Source organism: Mya arenaria, chromosome 15 (assembly GCF_026914265.1).
Source record: "Mya arenaria isolate MELC-2E11 chromosome 15, ASM2691426v1".
Lineage (NCBI taxonomy): Eukaryota > Metazoa > Mollusca > Bivalvia > Myida > Myidae > Mya > Mya arenaria.
Genome location: NC_069136.1, coordinates 2567411 through 2584951, shown reverse-complemented (window position 1 = coordinate 2584951; position 17541 = coordinate 2567411). Strand labels below are relative to the sequence as shown.

Here is a 17541-nt window from a genome sequence, read left to right as displayed (position 1 = left end):
AAATGAAACAAATGATTTTATTTCAACCACGTCGGGTTAGCCGGCCAAGATTGAAAAATTGTCATATCGGTGGAAGAAGCATGACAAACAATAGTTTCTCATTCGCACTTTTGGTGGCGTTCCATCAGCCTTACAATAATTACACTACCACACATATTTGTAACAGTTTTGGCAGTAGCCAGCTGGAGGGAAAATGTTCAATAGCTCATGTCGTTCACAAGGTTCTACGGTAAAGACTCCAGCACAACACAATTGGGATTCCCAACAGAATCTTTTGAAATAATCATTGTACTGTTGTCCAGCAAACCCAACGATGTCAGTATATCGTTTTGCCATAGTAAGTGAAGTGTGAATAGTACAGTCACCGCTGTATGTTTAAATAGTTTGAAGTGCTCTAAAAAGCGTATACATTATTTCTCGAACTTGCATTCGTCAACTTTGCTAACCAATGTTAGAAGATTGAGCTAACTAGCGTATTGCGGTTGTCTACAGCATAACTGTGTGAATCAGAACTTGTAGTGTTTGAGTGATTAACACAGTTCACCTTTCCATGTAAATGAAATAAACAGAAAGCAAAAATACAAATTATTGTTTACATTTTATTCATAAATTTGATATTTTCCAATAACAGCAGTTCTGCAAAAATAGCATTTACTAGTTTTGATTGAACATGCATGACAAGTCAAATGGCCACAAGGCGTAAACACAATACACTTTTTGTCCGTAACACAAATTTGATAAATGTTTTTTTCATCGTTTTGTAGTTGCAACTCTTGTCGCGTTTCTTCTTTCATGCTGAAGTGATGCCAGAGAAGGTCTCCTAGTGTGGTGGTCTTTCGAAATATCTTGGATGCTAATCGCATGTCAGCCAAAATGTTTAACTTCTTTCTCCCTACCACAGCGCTGTGAAATGTTGTTCAAATCATTTTTTAAATTTTTCAAGTCATTTTTTAGCTTTTGAACCTGAGACAATAGGTCTCCGGTCTTCTGTTTCGGTTTGCACATCTTGTTTTGAGATTTAATGGAAATCGCTGTATTTTGCAATATTTTCACACATTTGTGAAGTAGTGAAAGAAATGTTCTTAGCACGTCCAAAGTGCGCTTGCTACTGCGCGTACTAATGAATATTTTTATTTGCTGCAAATCAGATTCACAGTGTTTTACACGATCTGCCAAATTGCTAATTAAGCTTAACGTTGTATCTGACATGTTTGACATCAACTCAAGAATGAATAAATGACTGATATTCGAGTTATACGAGCTTGAAATTATAATGCAAAGGAAACATGAGTTTTTTCTTATGTTTGAAGATTTTGAAAAAATATGAGATAAAATTTAAAAATTGCTTTCAAGTGAAAGTGAAGTGAGCTTTGCAGTTTAAAGCATTTCAAAAGACGAAAGTCTTCATGATGCTTAAATTTTGTTTCACTAAATCGTTGCATAACTATTGAAAATTTCTCATATACAACTAATGCTTCTAATTTCAGTTTATGTTTTATTCAAAATGTAAGCAGATAACAAAGTACAAACATGCATAGTATACATAACATTGCAAACATATCAATATACATAATTATACACAATTGTTTTCATGAAATCAAACACAAGCAAAGGTTTACATTTGTTATAATATCAAACATTCAATGTGAAAAGTATTTTTGTTATGCAATGTGGTCACTCCCTGTTTTTCATCCAGACTTGTGAGTGGCATTGGTCAGGTTACCCACGGCATCAGCGAGATCGGAAAATGGTAACTCTGAGCCAGAAACCTATTTCCCTAGTGTCATACACTACGCAAAATCAGCACCCATTAGAGGCCTTCCAGGCGACCTTCTACAATTTGTTACACCTATAATGTAGAGTGCTGGACCAATCGGGTGTAACAAACGGGGTATTGCTGACTCGTTGTAGGTACAACGCCGAACTAGTGATATCTGATACAAGAAGGCCTGTACTGGGGCAAGAATCGAGTGCCTCAGCCGCATAGTCCGATCAAAGAAGGGATTTCTGCGATCAACTTCAAGTACCTCAACCACAAGCTAGGCTTGAAAACTCGTAGACTTATTTCTCTTTTGATCTAAGAGAAGGCTACATAGTTCACTTTCAAACACACCTCTTAAGCAAATAGAGGCATATTTGCTCGCTTTACTTGCAGGCAGGAAATGCTAACTATAATCTCAGAAAGCATTTCCTTTTATGTATCGAATTTTGAAAAAAAACTGAGGCAGCGCTAAAGGCAACTACTCGACAGGGCACACTTAGGAATAAGCATCCGATTGCTTGTGTTTTCTCCTCTCTTTGTAAAGACTGTGTGGAGTGTCGGACCACAGCGATACATCGAGGTTGCCACTCCCTATTTTTCATTGCCTGTAGCGCGACATGATGACCATGAGCGGTTCCTAGTATTGGTACTGTACATCACCTTACACCAATACTAAGCTGGTCTAACGACACCTCCATACTCATGATAGCCTCTCAAATTTTACTTTTGCCAAAATGTTTTTGCGAAGTTGACAAAATCATTGCATTGCATCCAAGACCGTAGCATATTGAGCAATGAGAAACAAATCTCGTCGAAGCTATACTTCTATGCTCATGCTACCAGACGCAAATAACAAATCACTTGCCAAAATCGCTTTTGAATTGTATATGATCTAATGGTTATCACAGAGAATGATCGTATTCGTCAGGCAATGTCAAAGTGATCGACAACATGAGCTGGCCAGACTCAAGAGCGAAAAACTATGAGGTATCGCGACATACGGTTCTCATGTTCAAACCAGAAGGTCAAAAAAACCTCTCAGATATTTTCTCTGTATCTCTGATGCACCAAGTTCATAGTGCGAGGAGAAATCTGAGAAGTTCAAACCCACTTTGGGCTCCCAGCAGACTAACAGCACTTCTGAGCTAAGAGCTTGCTACTGGAATGACGAATATTGAAAAATGTGGAGCTTATATACCCGATGGCCAAAATTAATGCGCATCGCATTATAATCGTGCATAAATGGTTAGGACTATTTTTTTAACCGCTTTTATTTATACGCTGATATGAAGTAGTTCCATAATTATCACTTGATTCCGCATTATTATTGTACAAATGGCTCGAGATTTTGAAATATGTGAATGAAGTAGTTTTTTCTATGAAGATTATGTGAAATCAGTTTCAGCAAAATGATGTTGATTTGTTGAATTTGAACATTATGAAGATTTTATTTTTTTCATGAAATCTTGTGTGAACGCCAGTTTCAATAAAATATCAATTTTTCATGTTTCATGTACTTAGGGCTTTTTTGTGCATATGGCTTATGATTGTGAGATCTGTGAGATTTTCTGCAAATGTCGATTTGTTGAATTTGAACATTATGAAGATTTTATTTTTTTCATGAAATCTTGTGTGGACGCCAGTTTTAGCACTTTTTATTCGGGAAACACTTTTTAGAGTATTATAAATGTTTGAGCGTATGGAAAACAAAAAAGTATATAAGATAACGCGAAAAGATAACACCAGTGAAAATGAAACGAAAACGAGATGATACATACACCCTTTGGGATGCAGCTAATGTTACCAATCATAAAACTATGTGGCACTGGTGGCAGAGTATCAGAAGAAAAGATTTACAAAGTGATCAAATGGACTTTGTTGAAAAAGTAACATTCCCAGAAATTAAAGAATCTCACAAACACGAGAGAATAGAATCAACAGCCAAGTTTTTGACTACTTATACGGTTGGTATAAAGCCGACAAAACAACAAAAATCTACACTTAACCATATGCTTAAAGTGAGCAATCATGCTTACAACTATTGCAATTTTCTTGTCAAAGAAAGAAACTTTAAACCTTTACACCGTAAGTTGCAGAAGTATGTCGCAACGTCTAAGCCAGAAAAGGTTCCTACTGAAATGAGAATGCCTTCTGATGACTGGTACTTTGCAAGCCAAATGAGTATGATAAAGGCATACTCATGTATAAAGCATTGTGCGATGCATAAGTCAGCGCGCAGCAACCAAAGACGTGGAAATGTCGAATTAAAAGACAAGCTATATTCTCAAGAAGGGAGCTTTCAAGTAGAAAAAGTTAGACCGTTAGAAGTTAAGGATACACAAAATGCCAAACTTTTACGGAGTTGTCTTACGTTCATGGGATATGCATTCACAAGAAATGTACCAAAAGGGCAGAAAGAAAGGAAACGAGAGCGCTTTATCAAAATATCAAAACCTGTACATAAGCTTCCACCAATAGAACATGCAGTAAAGATCACAAAGAGAGGGAATGGAAAATTCGTTTTACAAATTCCTTGTGATCCTAAATATACACGGCGTCCACTGAAAGATACCGAAGCCATATGCAGTGTTGATCCAGGAGAAAGAACATTTGCCATTATATACGACCCAACAAACCTTTCAGTTTTCCAAGTAGGTTTACAAGAAGACAAACGATATAACATTCACAAAATTAATGATAAAATCAAGAATGTAAGATCTCTGGTGAGCAAACTCAATAAAAGACAGAAGAAAAAGGCACAGTGGGAAAGACATAATCAGATTACAAAACTTCAGCACGCCAAAAAAAACATTTATTGACGATATTCACTTAAAATTGAGCTCCCATCTCATTCAAAATTACCAATATATTGCATTGGGTTACTTGAACGTGACTCAGTGTGTTGCCAATAAGAAAGAGGGAAAGGGACTGCCAAAAAAAAGCTAAAAAAAGACCTTCTGGATTGGCGACATTCTTATTTTCACAAGAGAATTAAAATAAGAGCTACTGATACCAACAGAATTTATGTCCTTCAAAACGAGGGAAATACTTCCAGATTTTGTGGACTCTGCAGATCAATCAATAAGGGACTCGGTGGTAACGAGATATTTCAGTGTTTGAAGTGTGGATACAAAACTCATCGAGATGTCAATGGTGCAAGAAATATTTTATTGAAATCTCTAAAACAATTTCCGTTTGAGTAAAACTGAATATTTTATCAGGTTGACTCATCCTGTAGTTCGGCGAATATGCTCAATTCAGGGCATATTTTTTCCGAATGAAATGGGTTAGATCTCTCGTTAATCTAGATTTTCAACATTATGTTGATTTGATATTTTTCATTAAATCTTGTATGAAATAAAGCCTATAGTTCGTTTTATTTGAAATCTCGTTAACTTCTAATTTTTCACAATTTTCGATGCATATTTTTTGTTGAGAGCATGAAATTACAATTCAGAGTTGCATTATATTTGTACATATGGCTTATGATCGTGAGATTTAACATGTTTGAAAATAAAAAAGAAGCTTTTTCATACAATCTCATGTTTGATATTTTAAATTTCAACACAGCAGAATTTGTGAATTTGCTGTTCATGTTTTGCATTATTTTTGTACATCTGAGTATTTTTTTGAAAAATGAAAAATGCTGCTGACAAAATGTTCAATACTTGTGTGATATGTATTGCGAGCCATTTTTTGAAGTATAACGCCAGTGGCTGTTATCTTCAAGCATTAAAGGGAAACCTAATTTTCATCGTAACCCTATTATGTGGACCTAACCTAGTTTTATTTGTTCACAAATTTGAAAATAAAGGCAACGCCAAAGGCAGTTACTCGACAAGGCACACAAGGAAGAAGCATCCGATTGCCTATGTTTCCCCTCTCATTGTAAAGACTGTGTGGACTGTCGGACCACGGCGATACAAAGAGGTTGCCACTCCCTATTTTTCATTGCCTGTAGCGTGAAATGGTGAACATGAGCGGTTCCTAGTATTGGCACTGTACACCACCTTACACCAATACTAAGCTGGTCTAACGACACCTCCATACTCATGCTAGCCTTTAAATTACTTAATGCCAAATCATTTTGTTGAACGAAAACATTGCCACATATCAATGTTCGGTCGTTCAAGAGGAATGTTTGTGATGAATGAAGTTTTGCACTTCGAAACCAAACTAAGAATGCAATGAGCCTAGTACATTTCACTTGTATTTCACAACGCATCTACATTCTAACACTTTTGACTAACATTTTTTTTTTAAAGTGCTTGATCTTGCAATATTGATTTCAATTTTCATTCAAGCTGAACTTTAGACATTGACAAAACAACAGGCTTGCATCTTAAACCGCCGCATAAAGGACAGTGAGAAACGAATCTCGTCGACCCATGCTAGCACGAGCAAACAAATCGTTTTGTCAACAGCATTTCACAAAAATGAAACATTTTAGAATGCAGTGCACATTTTGCTCTTGTGTACACTATCAAAATGTTTACCATTTACCAAGTTATGTTCCAACCAATATCGTAATCAATATGACATGACCAAAGCTTAATAAATTTATGAATTACAAGCAGCATTACTGCTAAAATTTTGTTCAATAACAAATGTTCCTCGGTTTCAGCCGTGACCAAGTCTGGCTGTTTCTCATAAAAAAATATAGTAAAAAACCGTTTGACTGTGGTTTCAATGAAAAAAATCGACAAACCAAAATGTAACCAATTTTATGAAACAAACAACAGTACTCACAATAGCAAACAAGACCCGCGTTACTGGGGTATGCAAGACAGCACAAACAAACAAGCAAGCAGATAAATCAGTATTTCTCCATTTGATTTTGATTTTTTGAAATTATTTACTGTATGTTAAATTTTCAATGTTCATGTAAAACACGAAATACAAGTGTTGGAGAATTACTGATGAAACAAAAAGCAATGGTACAAAGCACATATAGTACAAACAGCAATTTAAAACGAACAAGTGTGGATAGGTAACTTTTTTCAAATAAACAATGACATTTCAAATACATCGACGAATTCTGTCAGCTGTCTTCTGTCGGATCCCCTGTGTATGGCATCTCATCTGAAAAAATGAAATGAAACAGTGTAAAAGACGAAACATTCTTACATACAATAGCAAATTAATGTTTACTCTGGTAAATTTTGGTTTCATTTATAACATTGGACTTGCAGTGAGTTGTAAATGCTTAGTCTCAAAACATATTAACCATTCTCTCAGTTTTAATTTACAAATGACAGAGCTGTACACTAAATAAGTGCTTAAAATCATGATTTATTTTACAATTTTTCAAAATTTTCAAAATTTTTGACTTTGGATTTTCACCATAGCGCATTCGCGTTTTAGCTATATACCTACCAAAGCGCATTTGCGTTTAAGCGATGTAGTTTTTTCACGCTGAGTACCCCCCTTATGAACCATTTTTTTTACATTGATTTTAGAACGATTTAGTTGAATCTCAAAATTAAACACACAAAGTGACGATGTACAACTTATTTAGGGTGACGAGCTTTTTGGTTACCTCGCCCGGCCAAACTAAAAGACTTTAAGTATATATATATAAGTCTTTTAGTTTGGCCGGGCGAGGTAACCAAAAAGCTCGTCACCCTAAATTATTTGTACATCGTCACCTGGTTTGCTTAAATTTGTGAGTCGATTTGTCATAAAGAGAGTAAAATGTATGATAAGATGCTTAGCATCTTCAAATAATTTGACATTCATCTTTTGGTTTGACAAATAAAATTAGTAAAATTTATGATAAACTGCTTAGCATGTGTATATAATTTGACATTTATCTTTTGGTTTGACAAATAATAGAGTGAAATGTATGACAAATGCTAAATATCATGAATCGATTCAAGACATGGCATTTAGCATTTGGTTTGACAAATAATAAAGTGAAATGTATGATAAACTGCTTAGCATCTGTAAATAATTTGACGTTCATCTTTTGGTATGACAAATAATAGAGTGAAATGTTTGATAAATGCTCAGTGTCATGAATCGATTTGACACTTAGCATTTGGTTTGACAACTGAAAGAATTATTTATTTGCGATTGTGTACTAGAAGAATTTGCATTGTATGACTATTTCTAAATGTCATGAACAAATAATGTCATATGGTTTGACAAAAAAGTAAATTGAAATACCATTCATTTGTGATGTTTTACACTTGTGAAATGCAGATCGAATGCATTATTTTTGTGCATATTTAATATGTAACGCATACTAAATATCATTACAAAACTTGAAACCTACAGCAATTTATGATCTGTACAATGGAGAGACTTAATCGCAAAATTAAAAGAATTGCCATTCTTGAGGCTAGACTTGCTGTACTCAAAACAGAGTTACAGTCAGAACTGGAGCAGCTGAACAACTCCAATGACATGACAATGAACTATGGTTCAAAAACATTATCACCTGTACAAACCGAGGTTGAAGACTGGGGTGACTGCGTAAGGACTTCAGAAATCATCAGCGAGGAGGACTGGGAATCTGAAGCAAACAGGCAGCCCTTCACTCTTGGTGGGACATTCTGCAAAACGAGAAAATCTACAAACTGGGAAAACAGATGCCCTGTTTGTTTCTCAAAAAACTGTGGACATAAAGTGAACAGATGTTTGTTCAGAGAAGCCGCAACTCAGTGATTTAATATTCTACATTATTGTTGTATGTACCATATTATACTGGATGAACAAGTTCAAAAACTTTTTATCATATACTACTGGATGAACAAGTTAAAAAATAAATAAGCACTTTGTATTTTACCTTGTATTGTTTTACTTCAATGTCCCGAAACCATTTAAACGAACAACTTCCACTGAGGTCAGACCAGCCATACAGAGCTGAAAAAACAAAACATTTCTGTTGAAAAATGAAAACATCAATGAGTAAAACAAGAACAATACTTGTTCAATTTGTTTACCACCAAAAACATGAATCTTAAATGATCTTGTTTTCCCTGCCAGATGAGATACAATAAAACTTAACAATATAAGCTTCACCTCACTAATTTTCATTTACAAAATATGAACACTGGCTAATTAACTTCTATTAAGTATTTGACCACCAAAGAATATTTGCAGTGAATTGTAAATGCTTAGTCTCAAAACATATTAACCATTCTCTCAGTTTTGATTTACAAATGACAGAGCTGTACACTAACAAAGTGCTTAAAATTATGATTTATTTGACAACTTTTCAATTTTTTTTTAAATTTTCAAAATTTTTGACTTTGGATTTTCACCATAGCGCATTCGCGTTTTAGCTATATACCTACCAAAGCGCATTTGCGTTTAAGCGATGTAGTTTTTTCACGCTGAGTACCCCCCTTATGAACCATTTTTTTACATTGATTTTAGAACGATTTAGTTGAATCTCAAAATTAAGCACACAAAGTGACGATGTACAACTTATTTAGGGTGACGAGCTTTTTGGTTACCTCGCCCGACCAAACTAAAATACTTTAAGTATATATATAAGTCTTTTAGTTTGGCTGGGCGAGGTAACCAAAAAGCTCGTCACCCTAAATGATTTGTACATCGTCACCTGGTTTGCTTAAATTTGTGAGTCGATTTGTCATAAATAGAGTAAAATGTATGATAAGATGCTTAGCATCTTCAAATAATTTGACATTCATCTTTTGGTTTGACAAATAAAATGAGTAAAATTATGATAAACTGCTAAGCATGTGTAAATAATTTGACATTCATCTTTTGGTTTGACAAATAATATAGTGAAATGTATGAGAAATGCTAAATGTCATGAATCGATTTGACACTTAGCATTTGGTTTGACAACTGAGAGTGAAATGCATGACAAATGCTAAATGTCATGAATCTGACACATAGCTGTAATTTTGCTACCATAATGTGAAATAAGTACAAAGAGCAAAATCAAATCATGTTGGTTCAGTGTTTCAGTATATTAAAGTACCAAGATGAGTTGACTTTACTGTTCATTGTAACTTTGAGATTTGTTTCTGATGAAATTTGGTGAAATTACTTACTTGTTATTGACAGAGCAGAACACACTGCATATTGGGTGAGCTTCAGGTAATATAGGCTAGGTTACTCCTCACAATTCTGGAACAAAACATTTTATCAACAAAACTGCACATATTGCTTGTTAGTTGAGAAAAAAATCATTCTCTTAAAAGCATTGCCAAGTGAACATTTCATCCATCTATGTTGAAATAATCCTGCAAACAAAGTACTTCCTACATACAAACAGAAACAGTAAAACTGTTCACATGCAGAAGGTATTATGTTCCCAACATTTCTTATCATTCATAACAGGAACAAAATTATGCATTTATGGCATTGGTAGATATCAAACACAAACTGAAAATTTATCTAATAGCAGTTCAATGTAATAAATTAAACACAGTGTCTGTTATTAGATAAATTATCAGTTTATAGAAATTATTCCAAGCATATTTCCAAACAGACTAAGCACTGAGATTATGATATGACAGTTCAATTCATGGAATTAATTTTCAGTGATTTTACTTACTTGTAAATGTATTTTCTTGGGTACTACCTTCAACCATTTTGATCACCACGTTTCTGACACACAGGACGACTGCATCTGAACTGCCGTCTCTGGTTTAAAAAAAATAATTTTCAACATATTTTTCAAACAAAGAAATATACTGGTTGAGAAGCAGTTTCCGACAGTTTTTCAAGGTTTTTGTTGAATTATTCATACGTGTTTAAATGCCTACTAAAAAAGTTCATATTTTATAAAACTGCAGCTAAAGATGCTATTATCGGTATATTTTTAAAATGTGTGACGTCACATATAGTGTATCTAGTAGGGGCGCCAAGAGGGTACTTACACCGTTCTGATTTGCTTGTGATGAGAAGCAGTTTCCGACAAAACGATAACGCGGTGGTTTTTAGGTGGTTATCATGTGTTTTTTTATTTGTTTATTTAATAATCATAATATTAGATTATTCTAATACATTTAGAAGATTTTTTTACATAAACTAAGGCATTTATGAGAAATTAAAACCCCGTAATTTACGACTGCATATTCAATTTCTTCAAATTATTTATAAATCGCGTCACATGAGAATAAAACCGTGACCATAACATAAGTTTAATTCATGTTTAATAATTAAGCAATATGAATTGATAAAAAAACACAGATACAAAATTAACTCGTACAATATGTACAAATATCACAATATCACAATATATAATTATATATATATATGAACATGATAATAAAATGAATGTGATGTTGGATGAAAAGGTGACGATGACAAAACGACTACGACCACGACAACGACGACGACGATGATGATGATGATGATGATGATGATGATGATGAAACATACGGTACTCATATAACAAACATATTATTATTATTCTTCAGAACAAAACAAGCACACCCACTCACTCCCGGTATCCAAACTTTCTTGCAACGACATCTGCTCACTTTCACTCAGGCAACTAAAATGATACCATCCACTCCGTTTACAATCCTCTGCCCTGTCACACCCATACCATTCCACGCCCTCTTTCTCGTCATTCACTCTTGCCCGAATCCCACACAACCCACACGTATATTTTTTATCGGCCAGTCTACCAAATGTCTGTCTTTCACGTCTCAAGTTCTCGCGCTCTAAATCTTTCTCCCTTTTCTCATGTTCCCTCCGCTGCCTTTTCGACAACCGCTCTGCCTCATGATCTAAACGCTGTTTCCTCTTCTCCTCCCTTTCCTTCACGCGTGTTTCTGCAGCAACCTTTCTTTCTGCAGCCTCAGTTTCCTTCGCCTAAAGAATATGACAACATACAAGCGGAGTGCCTTTACACAGCGTCAATTATAACCTCAAATTTATTTTTTTCAAAACATAGTACAAGCAATGTATATACTAAATATTATGTCTCTATGATTATTATTTATTTACCATAATATCTTAAAGTTACCTTCAACGACTCTAATATATCGTCGCTCGATATCACTCTTCCTGTCGCCACAATCTTGGCGCTTGGTTTCTTAATCGGGGCAGCCGGCATTGGTGGTGGCACTAATATGTCCCAAAGATGTCTTGGCACCAGCCCTCTCTTCACAAGAGGATTATCCCCGATAAAGCTACCACAGGCATGACAGCTACGGATCGGTTCGGTATCTTGTGGTAGAGATACGTCTATGGTTGGTGGAACCAGCTCGGCATCTGGTATCTGCTTCCTGTCCACTGGGAAGATGCCCGATAGCCTGAAAGCCTCCTTTATGCTGGAAGGAGATGTCTGGTCGAGTGCATGTGAAATTATGACCGGTAGCTTCGCCTTCGATATGGCCACACCTGGTCTCAGGAATCCGAGATTGTTGCATATCTTTGAAACCTGAACAAAGCATGTATGGTCGCTTAATGAAAAACATCAACAATCCTGCTGTTCCTAAACATGTATTACATATAGAGAAGACCCGGGTTTGGTATACAAACCATGTTATATAGTTATTTTAAATGTCTTAAAATTTCAATTCATACTGGTATGCACTTGACTTAGCATTGCATTGCATATTGTGTGAAGGTGTAGCAATACAATTTATACAACAAGCATGCCGATTTACCTTCTGCTTCAATGGACCATTAATGTGAACGTCAAGTGGCTGTAGAAGGTGAGTGGTGTGGCTTGGAAGCCCGACAAGGACAATGTCGTTTGCCCGTGCAGCCTGTATTAGCGGTAAGCTGATATGCGAGTCGTGGTTGTCCATGAGGAGAACAACGGGGCGTTCCTTACCGCAGTTAGGGATAAACCCACGCAGAAACCACTGACAGAAGATCTCAGTGTTCACATACCCCGTGTCACTCACTGCAAATAGCCATAATCGTGTAAAGATAAAAATGCAGGTGAATGTACAAAAATACTGCAGACTACTTAACGAAACATACTTAAACGTAACGAACATTTCGTTTAACACGTGCTATATGCTACATGTGCGTACCGGGCACACCCTCTCTGTATGTGCGGTGTGGGAAACTCTCCTTGTAAATTATACAGGGTGGCGTTGTCTTCCCATCTGCAGACACGCAAAGAAGGGCCGTCACGTGGTCGGCCGTCAGCACACGTCTCTGCTTGACTGGCCCCGTACGCGGAGCAATTACTTTGACTTTGCTCTCTTCCTTTCCACACCACCCTGTCTCATCGCAATTGAAGATCTGCAAATAAAAAAAAAATTACGTGAAGCATTCCTAAAATAACCCAGTTCTGTTCAATAACTTCAAGCGCGGTATTCTTTCGTCGCGTTCTACATAATGTACCTGTGCTGGCTTTGCAGTTACTCCATGTTTTTCAAGTTGTGCCACCCAAAACAGGAAAAATTCATCCATGACCTTCTTATTGGACATGGTAGTCCTGGAACGGTCCTCATTCCGTGCTGTTCAAAAACGGATGGCGTGATGTTCGGCTTCCAGTTTTCTAAACCACTCGTCGCTAGGACCATGTTCCATATTAAATAGACAGGGTTTCTCTGAAATATGTATACATCTTTATATGTTTGTTATAGCGATGCAGTTTCAGTAGAACATTTTTTTTTAAATTACAGAAATTTTAATCTGACGGAGTATTCACTGAATTTTAACCGTGTTAAATTTAGTATTCAGTAACATAAACGATCTTATATCTTAGGTATTAAGGTTACCAGATCTCTTGACAATGTCCAGAATGAAACAGCGGGCTCTTTCTCTAGATAGAGGTAGATGTTGGGCTGCGCAGTACATAGAGAAGTTGACAAATGCCTGAGTATCTTCCTCAGACAGCTGCTTTGGAGGCCCTGTTTTAGTGCGGAGGTCAGGATTATTTACATGGTCATGTAGGGTTGTTCTTGGAATACAGAATTCCTTTGCAGCTTTTGACATACTTAAATGCCCCCGACGGACGCTGGCAATCGCATGCTTCAAATCATGACCAGAATATTGTTTTGGCATGTTGTCTATACCCAGTTTACTGAAATAAATGATCACAAATTAATGATAAAATTGGTATAAAGGGTACTTTTTTTTGGCAAGGTTGCATGAATGATAAAAATTATTTACATTTATATATAAATAGGGACAATAATAATAATAATGATTATTATAATAATAATCATAAATAATAAAAACAATTATTTTTTAATAATTAATAAATGTCAAGCTAAATAATAAGTATACTCATAAGATAATCATAGCAATAATTGTTATAATATAAGAAATAATTAAAATACTTTTTATTAAAATAGCATATTTATGAACACATCAGCAAGGTCGCTATATTATATTTATATTCACTAATTGATGACCAATTAACATAAATACCCCGTAGGCAGCCTCATGATTCCAAAATAGTGTGCCGTACAGTAGCAGAAAATGAAGCGTCGCTAATGTAAACAATAACAGTCAGTTCGTTCGCAAAATCATGAAGACGCTGATTATCATTGATATTTTTATTCATTTCTGATATGAACTTGTGTTTGTTTACATTTTAGTGAATGTGGGTCTGAAACTAGCATGGCAGTAGTGTTCACAAAATAAGTACACAATGATCATAGTGATCGGACCCTTGCTGTTCCTCTGCCATATCAACGACTTGCCCGAGAGAGTGAAGTCCACCATCCGACTTTTTGCTGACGACTGCCTGCTATACCGGGCGATTAACTCGTTCCGAGACCACAAACAGCTGCAACAAGACCTAGACGCTCTACAACAATGGGCCAATGACTGGGGGATGAAGTTTAACGCGAAGAAGTGCTACCTTCTGAGCTCAAAGCACAAATCCAGCTTCTTCTACCAGATCAACAACTCCATACTACAACGTGTAGAAACCAACCCCTACCTCGGCATAACATTCTCCGAAGATATGAAGTGGAATAACCACATAACCAACATAGCAAAGAAGGCCAATTCAACCCTTGGATTTCTACGTCGCAACCTCCGGTACTGTCCAAAAGAATGCAGGAGGAACGCATACCTGGCTCTAGTTCGGTCCAAGCTCGAGTATGGCTGCGTCATTTGGGACCCCTACTCAACCAGTGACATCAACCGACTAGAGAAAATCCAGCGATCGGCAGCACGCTTCATCACTAGGGATTACCGCTCTCGACATGATGGTGCGGTCACAGAGATGCTGTCCCAACTAGACCTCCTCCCACTTCAAGAGAGACGTCGCCACCAGCGGTTGACCTTTCTGTACAAGATGGTGAAAGGGCACGTACCGGCCATCAATATTGAACACTATCTCACACCTTTGAGACCGAAACGAACAATTAGGGCTAAACGTTTTGAAAACTTTATCACCAAAAACATTGTGGAAAACTCAGTGAATAATAACAAACAGTGCTTTTCAAATATAGATAGTAGATCAGCCAATTTCAAGAACTCATTCTTCGTGAGAACTGTTCCAGAGTGGAATCAATTAAGTGACAGTGTGGTAGATTCATCAACCATAGATTGCTTCAAATCAGCTCTACTTACAGACAAATAAAAACTAATTTTATGCGCACACCCCCGTCAAGTGAAAGCCAGTATTGGTAGCTTTGACGTACCCATACAGATACAGATACAGATAGTTTGTATAAGGCATTTTAGGAAAACCTTGCAGCTATTCATAGATATGCAAATTAGGTTCACACGCATGCGCAATGTGCAGCGCGTGACGACCCCCCACGTGCGAGTTTGTGTACAAAATGAAAAATAAACATTAAATAGTAAATAATAATAAAAGCAACTTACGTGTCTTGGTAAGAACTCCAACTTTTGATTGCCTAGTAACCATAGAATTGAGTTGCAGTACCTTCTTTATGAAGATCAAAAGAAAGTACGCGAAAAGGCGAATTGTCGGAAACTGCTTTCCGTCGGAAACTGCTTCTCAACCAGTAAGAAGATATTTATCAATCTTGCATGATTTGCCATTTCTTATTTCTGCCAGTTTGGTCCCTAAACAAAGTTAAAATCACTTAAAATATGACATAAACAAGACAAGAGATATGAATTAACACTGCTTACTTTGTTTTTCAACATATCTAGCCGAGAATTAAAGCTTCTAAAATCGGCTTCGAGAATGTTCGAAACATTCTAAAACGAGCTGGGAGCAATTTCTTCTGACATATGTTTTTATGTAATTCAATGCACACATCGACAAAACTTGTTGGTAATATGATACATCATATATTAAGACACAATTTCGCATAAAACTTTTAAACATGCATGTCATATTTACCACAGGAAAGCTGGAAATACGACCTTCACAATTTATTTTTCAAGATGTAATATCCAACCCATTTAAACGTGTCGTATGGAAAAACAAAGTAAAAAATGCAGTTAACTACAAGTGGAAAGAACAAATCTTAACAACTGCAGTACATTACAAAAGTCTACAACACATGAACTTTCAATTCTATCAACCTGGACATACACATCCTATACTAAGAATAAAAACCAAATCAACAAGAGACATTACCCGCATACCAGTGAAACTAAAACTACTTGTGGGAACATATATCCTTCAAAGTACGAAAGCAAACTTCAACCAAAATTCTGTGAATCCCACATGTCAACTATGTAATGAATCTAGTGAGACGCTGGAACACTTTATATTAGAATGTATCAACCTACAAACAGTTAGAAAGCCCATAATCAATGACATTATAATAGAATTTAATAAGTGTGCAAAGAAAGATGGTCAGTGGCAGACCTTGAACCAAATCGAGAGAGTAAGATACTTAATTGACTGCTCCCACCTACTAACTAGACCTACTGAAGATGACATACAGAGATTAGCAGACCTAGAGTACCAAATCAGAAGACTTCTATACTGTCTTCATACTGAGAGATACAGACAATACGCGGCCTTAGGCGGTGTTAATGGCTCTGCTAACCGACTGTACACTATTACATAGGTAGTGTTGTGACGTGTACAGTGCGGGTGTACATATACCAGTGATACGTAAATAATTGGTTTAAACATTGGTGACGGTGATAAACCATACGTGGTAAAACACGGTTCTCCAACGTTGGAGGAAAGATACAGAATACAGAATACAGAATACAGAATACAGATGGCCGACCAGCGCACAGCGAGAACTCTGCAATACGACGTCATACATATCACGTCATATCATTCCATGAATTGCATTATTTATTTATTTATTTAAACTTTTACGAAAATAAAGAAAATACACTCATTAAAAATTATTGAAATTATCTTAATTATGTATTATGTATCGTTTTATGAAATTAAACATTAGGAAAAAATAAAATGTTTGTTCATTTTCAGAAAAACGAAATCGAAAGTAGAAATATTTTCTGAAATTGGAAATGTTTAAAACCTCGTAAAATCATTTATATCTCTTGTATATGCATAAACCCGGCTTGATTCAATCGCTAAAACATTATAGAAACTATAACTACCAAGGTCGTACCTTCAAACACAGAAAATATCCCAAATTTTACACACAAAGAGTATTGTTTACATGGTTTCAGCCATATCAAAGTGAATACGACAGACAACACTTTCCGTTATAATAATCAGCTGAGAGCTACTGCTGAACGGTCAATTTTGTACTGAAAATCGTAACATTATTCTGTGATTGTTTTACTTTATTTCATGTTTTATTTTGCTTAAGTATCGTACTTTGTAGCATTTTACGATACATTCTGTGTATCTTTGAGGAGTTATGCATAGCGATTTGCACATATATATATATGATTATATGACCATTACTCGTTTGATAACTATGAGCAAGCATAGTTGTTCTTGAAGCTTAAGT

General features: G+C 35.9%; 1 protein-coding gene across 3 annotated transcripts; it reads right to left on the bottom strand.

The window, feature by feature from the left end:
• Nucleotides 1-6481: 6481 nt before the first annotated feature.
• On the bottom strand, nt 6482-17275 carry LOC128219880 (uncharacterized). Of its 3 annotated transcripts, XM_052928019.1 has the most exons (12): nt 17194-17275; nt 15506-15709; nt 13438-13742; nt 13058-13266; nt 12742-12955; nt 12367-12608; nt 11721-12137; nt 10299-11566; nt 9793-9868; nt 8553-8629; nt 8205-8319; nt 6482-6844 (listed from the first exon to the last, which is right to left on the bottom strand). In XM_052928019.1, exons 4-8 carry the CDS (start codon nt 13142-13144, stop codon nt 11156-11158), a joined length of 1371 nt encoding a protein of 456 aa, XP_052783979.1. In that variant the 5' UTR covers nt 13145-13266; nt 13438-13742; nt 15506-15709; nt 17194-17275; the 3' UTR covers nt 6482-6844; nt 8205-8319; nt 8553-8629; nt 9793-9868; nt 10299-11155. The 3 variants fall into 3 exon arrangements, with proteins under 3 accessions (XP_052783979.1, XP_052783980.1, XP_052783981.1); XM_052928020.1 differs by lacking the exons at nt 15506-15709; nt 17194-17275 and having other exon boundaries at nt 8215-8319; nt 13438-13578; XM_052928021.1 differs by lacking the exons at nt 8205-8319; nt 8553-8629; nt 15506-15709; nt 17194-17275 and having other exon boundaries at nt 13438-13578.
• Nucleotides 17276-17541: the final 266 nt, after the last annotated feature.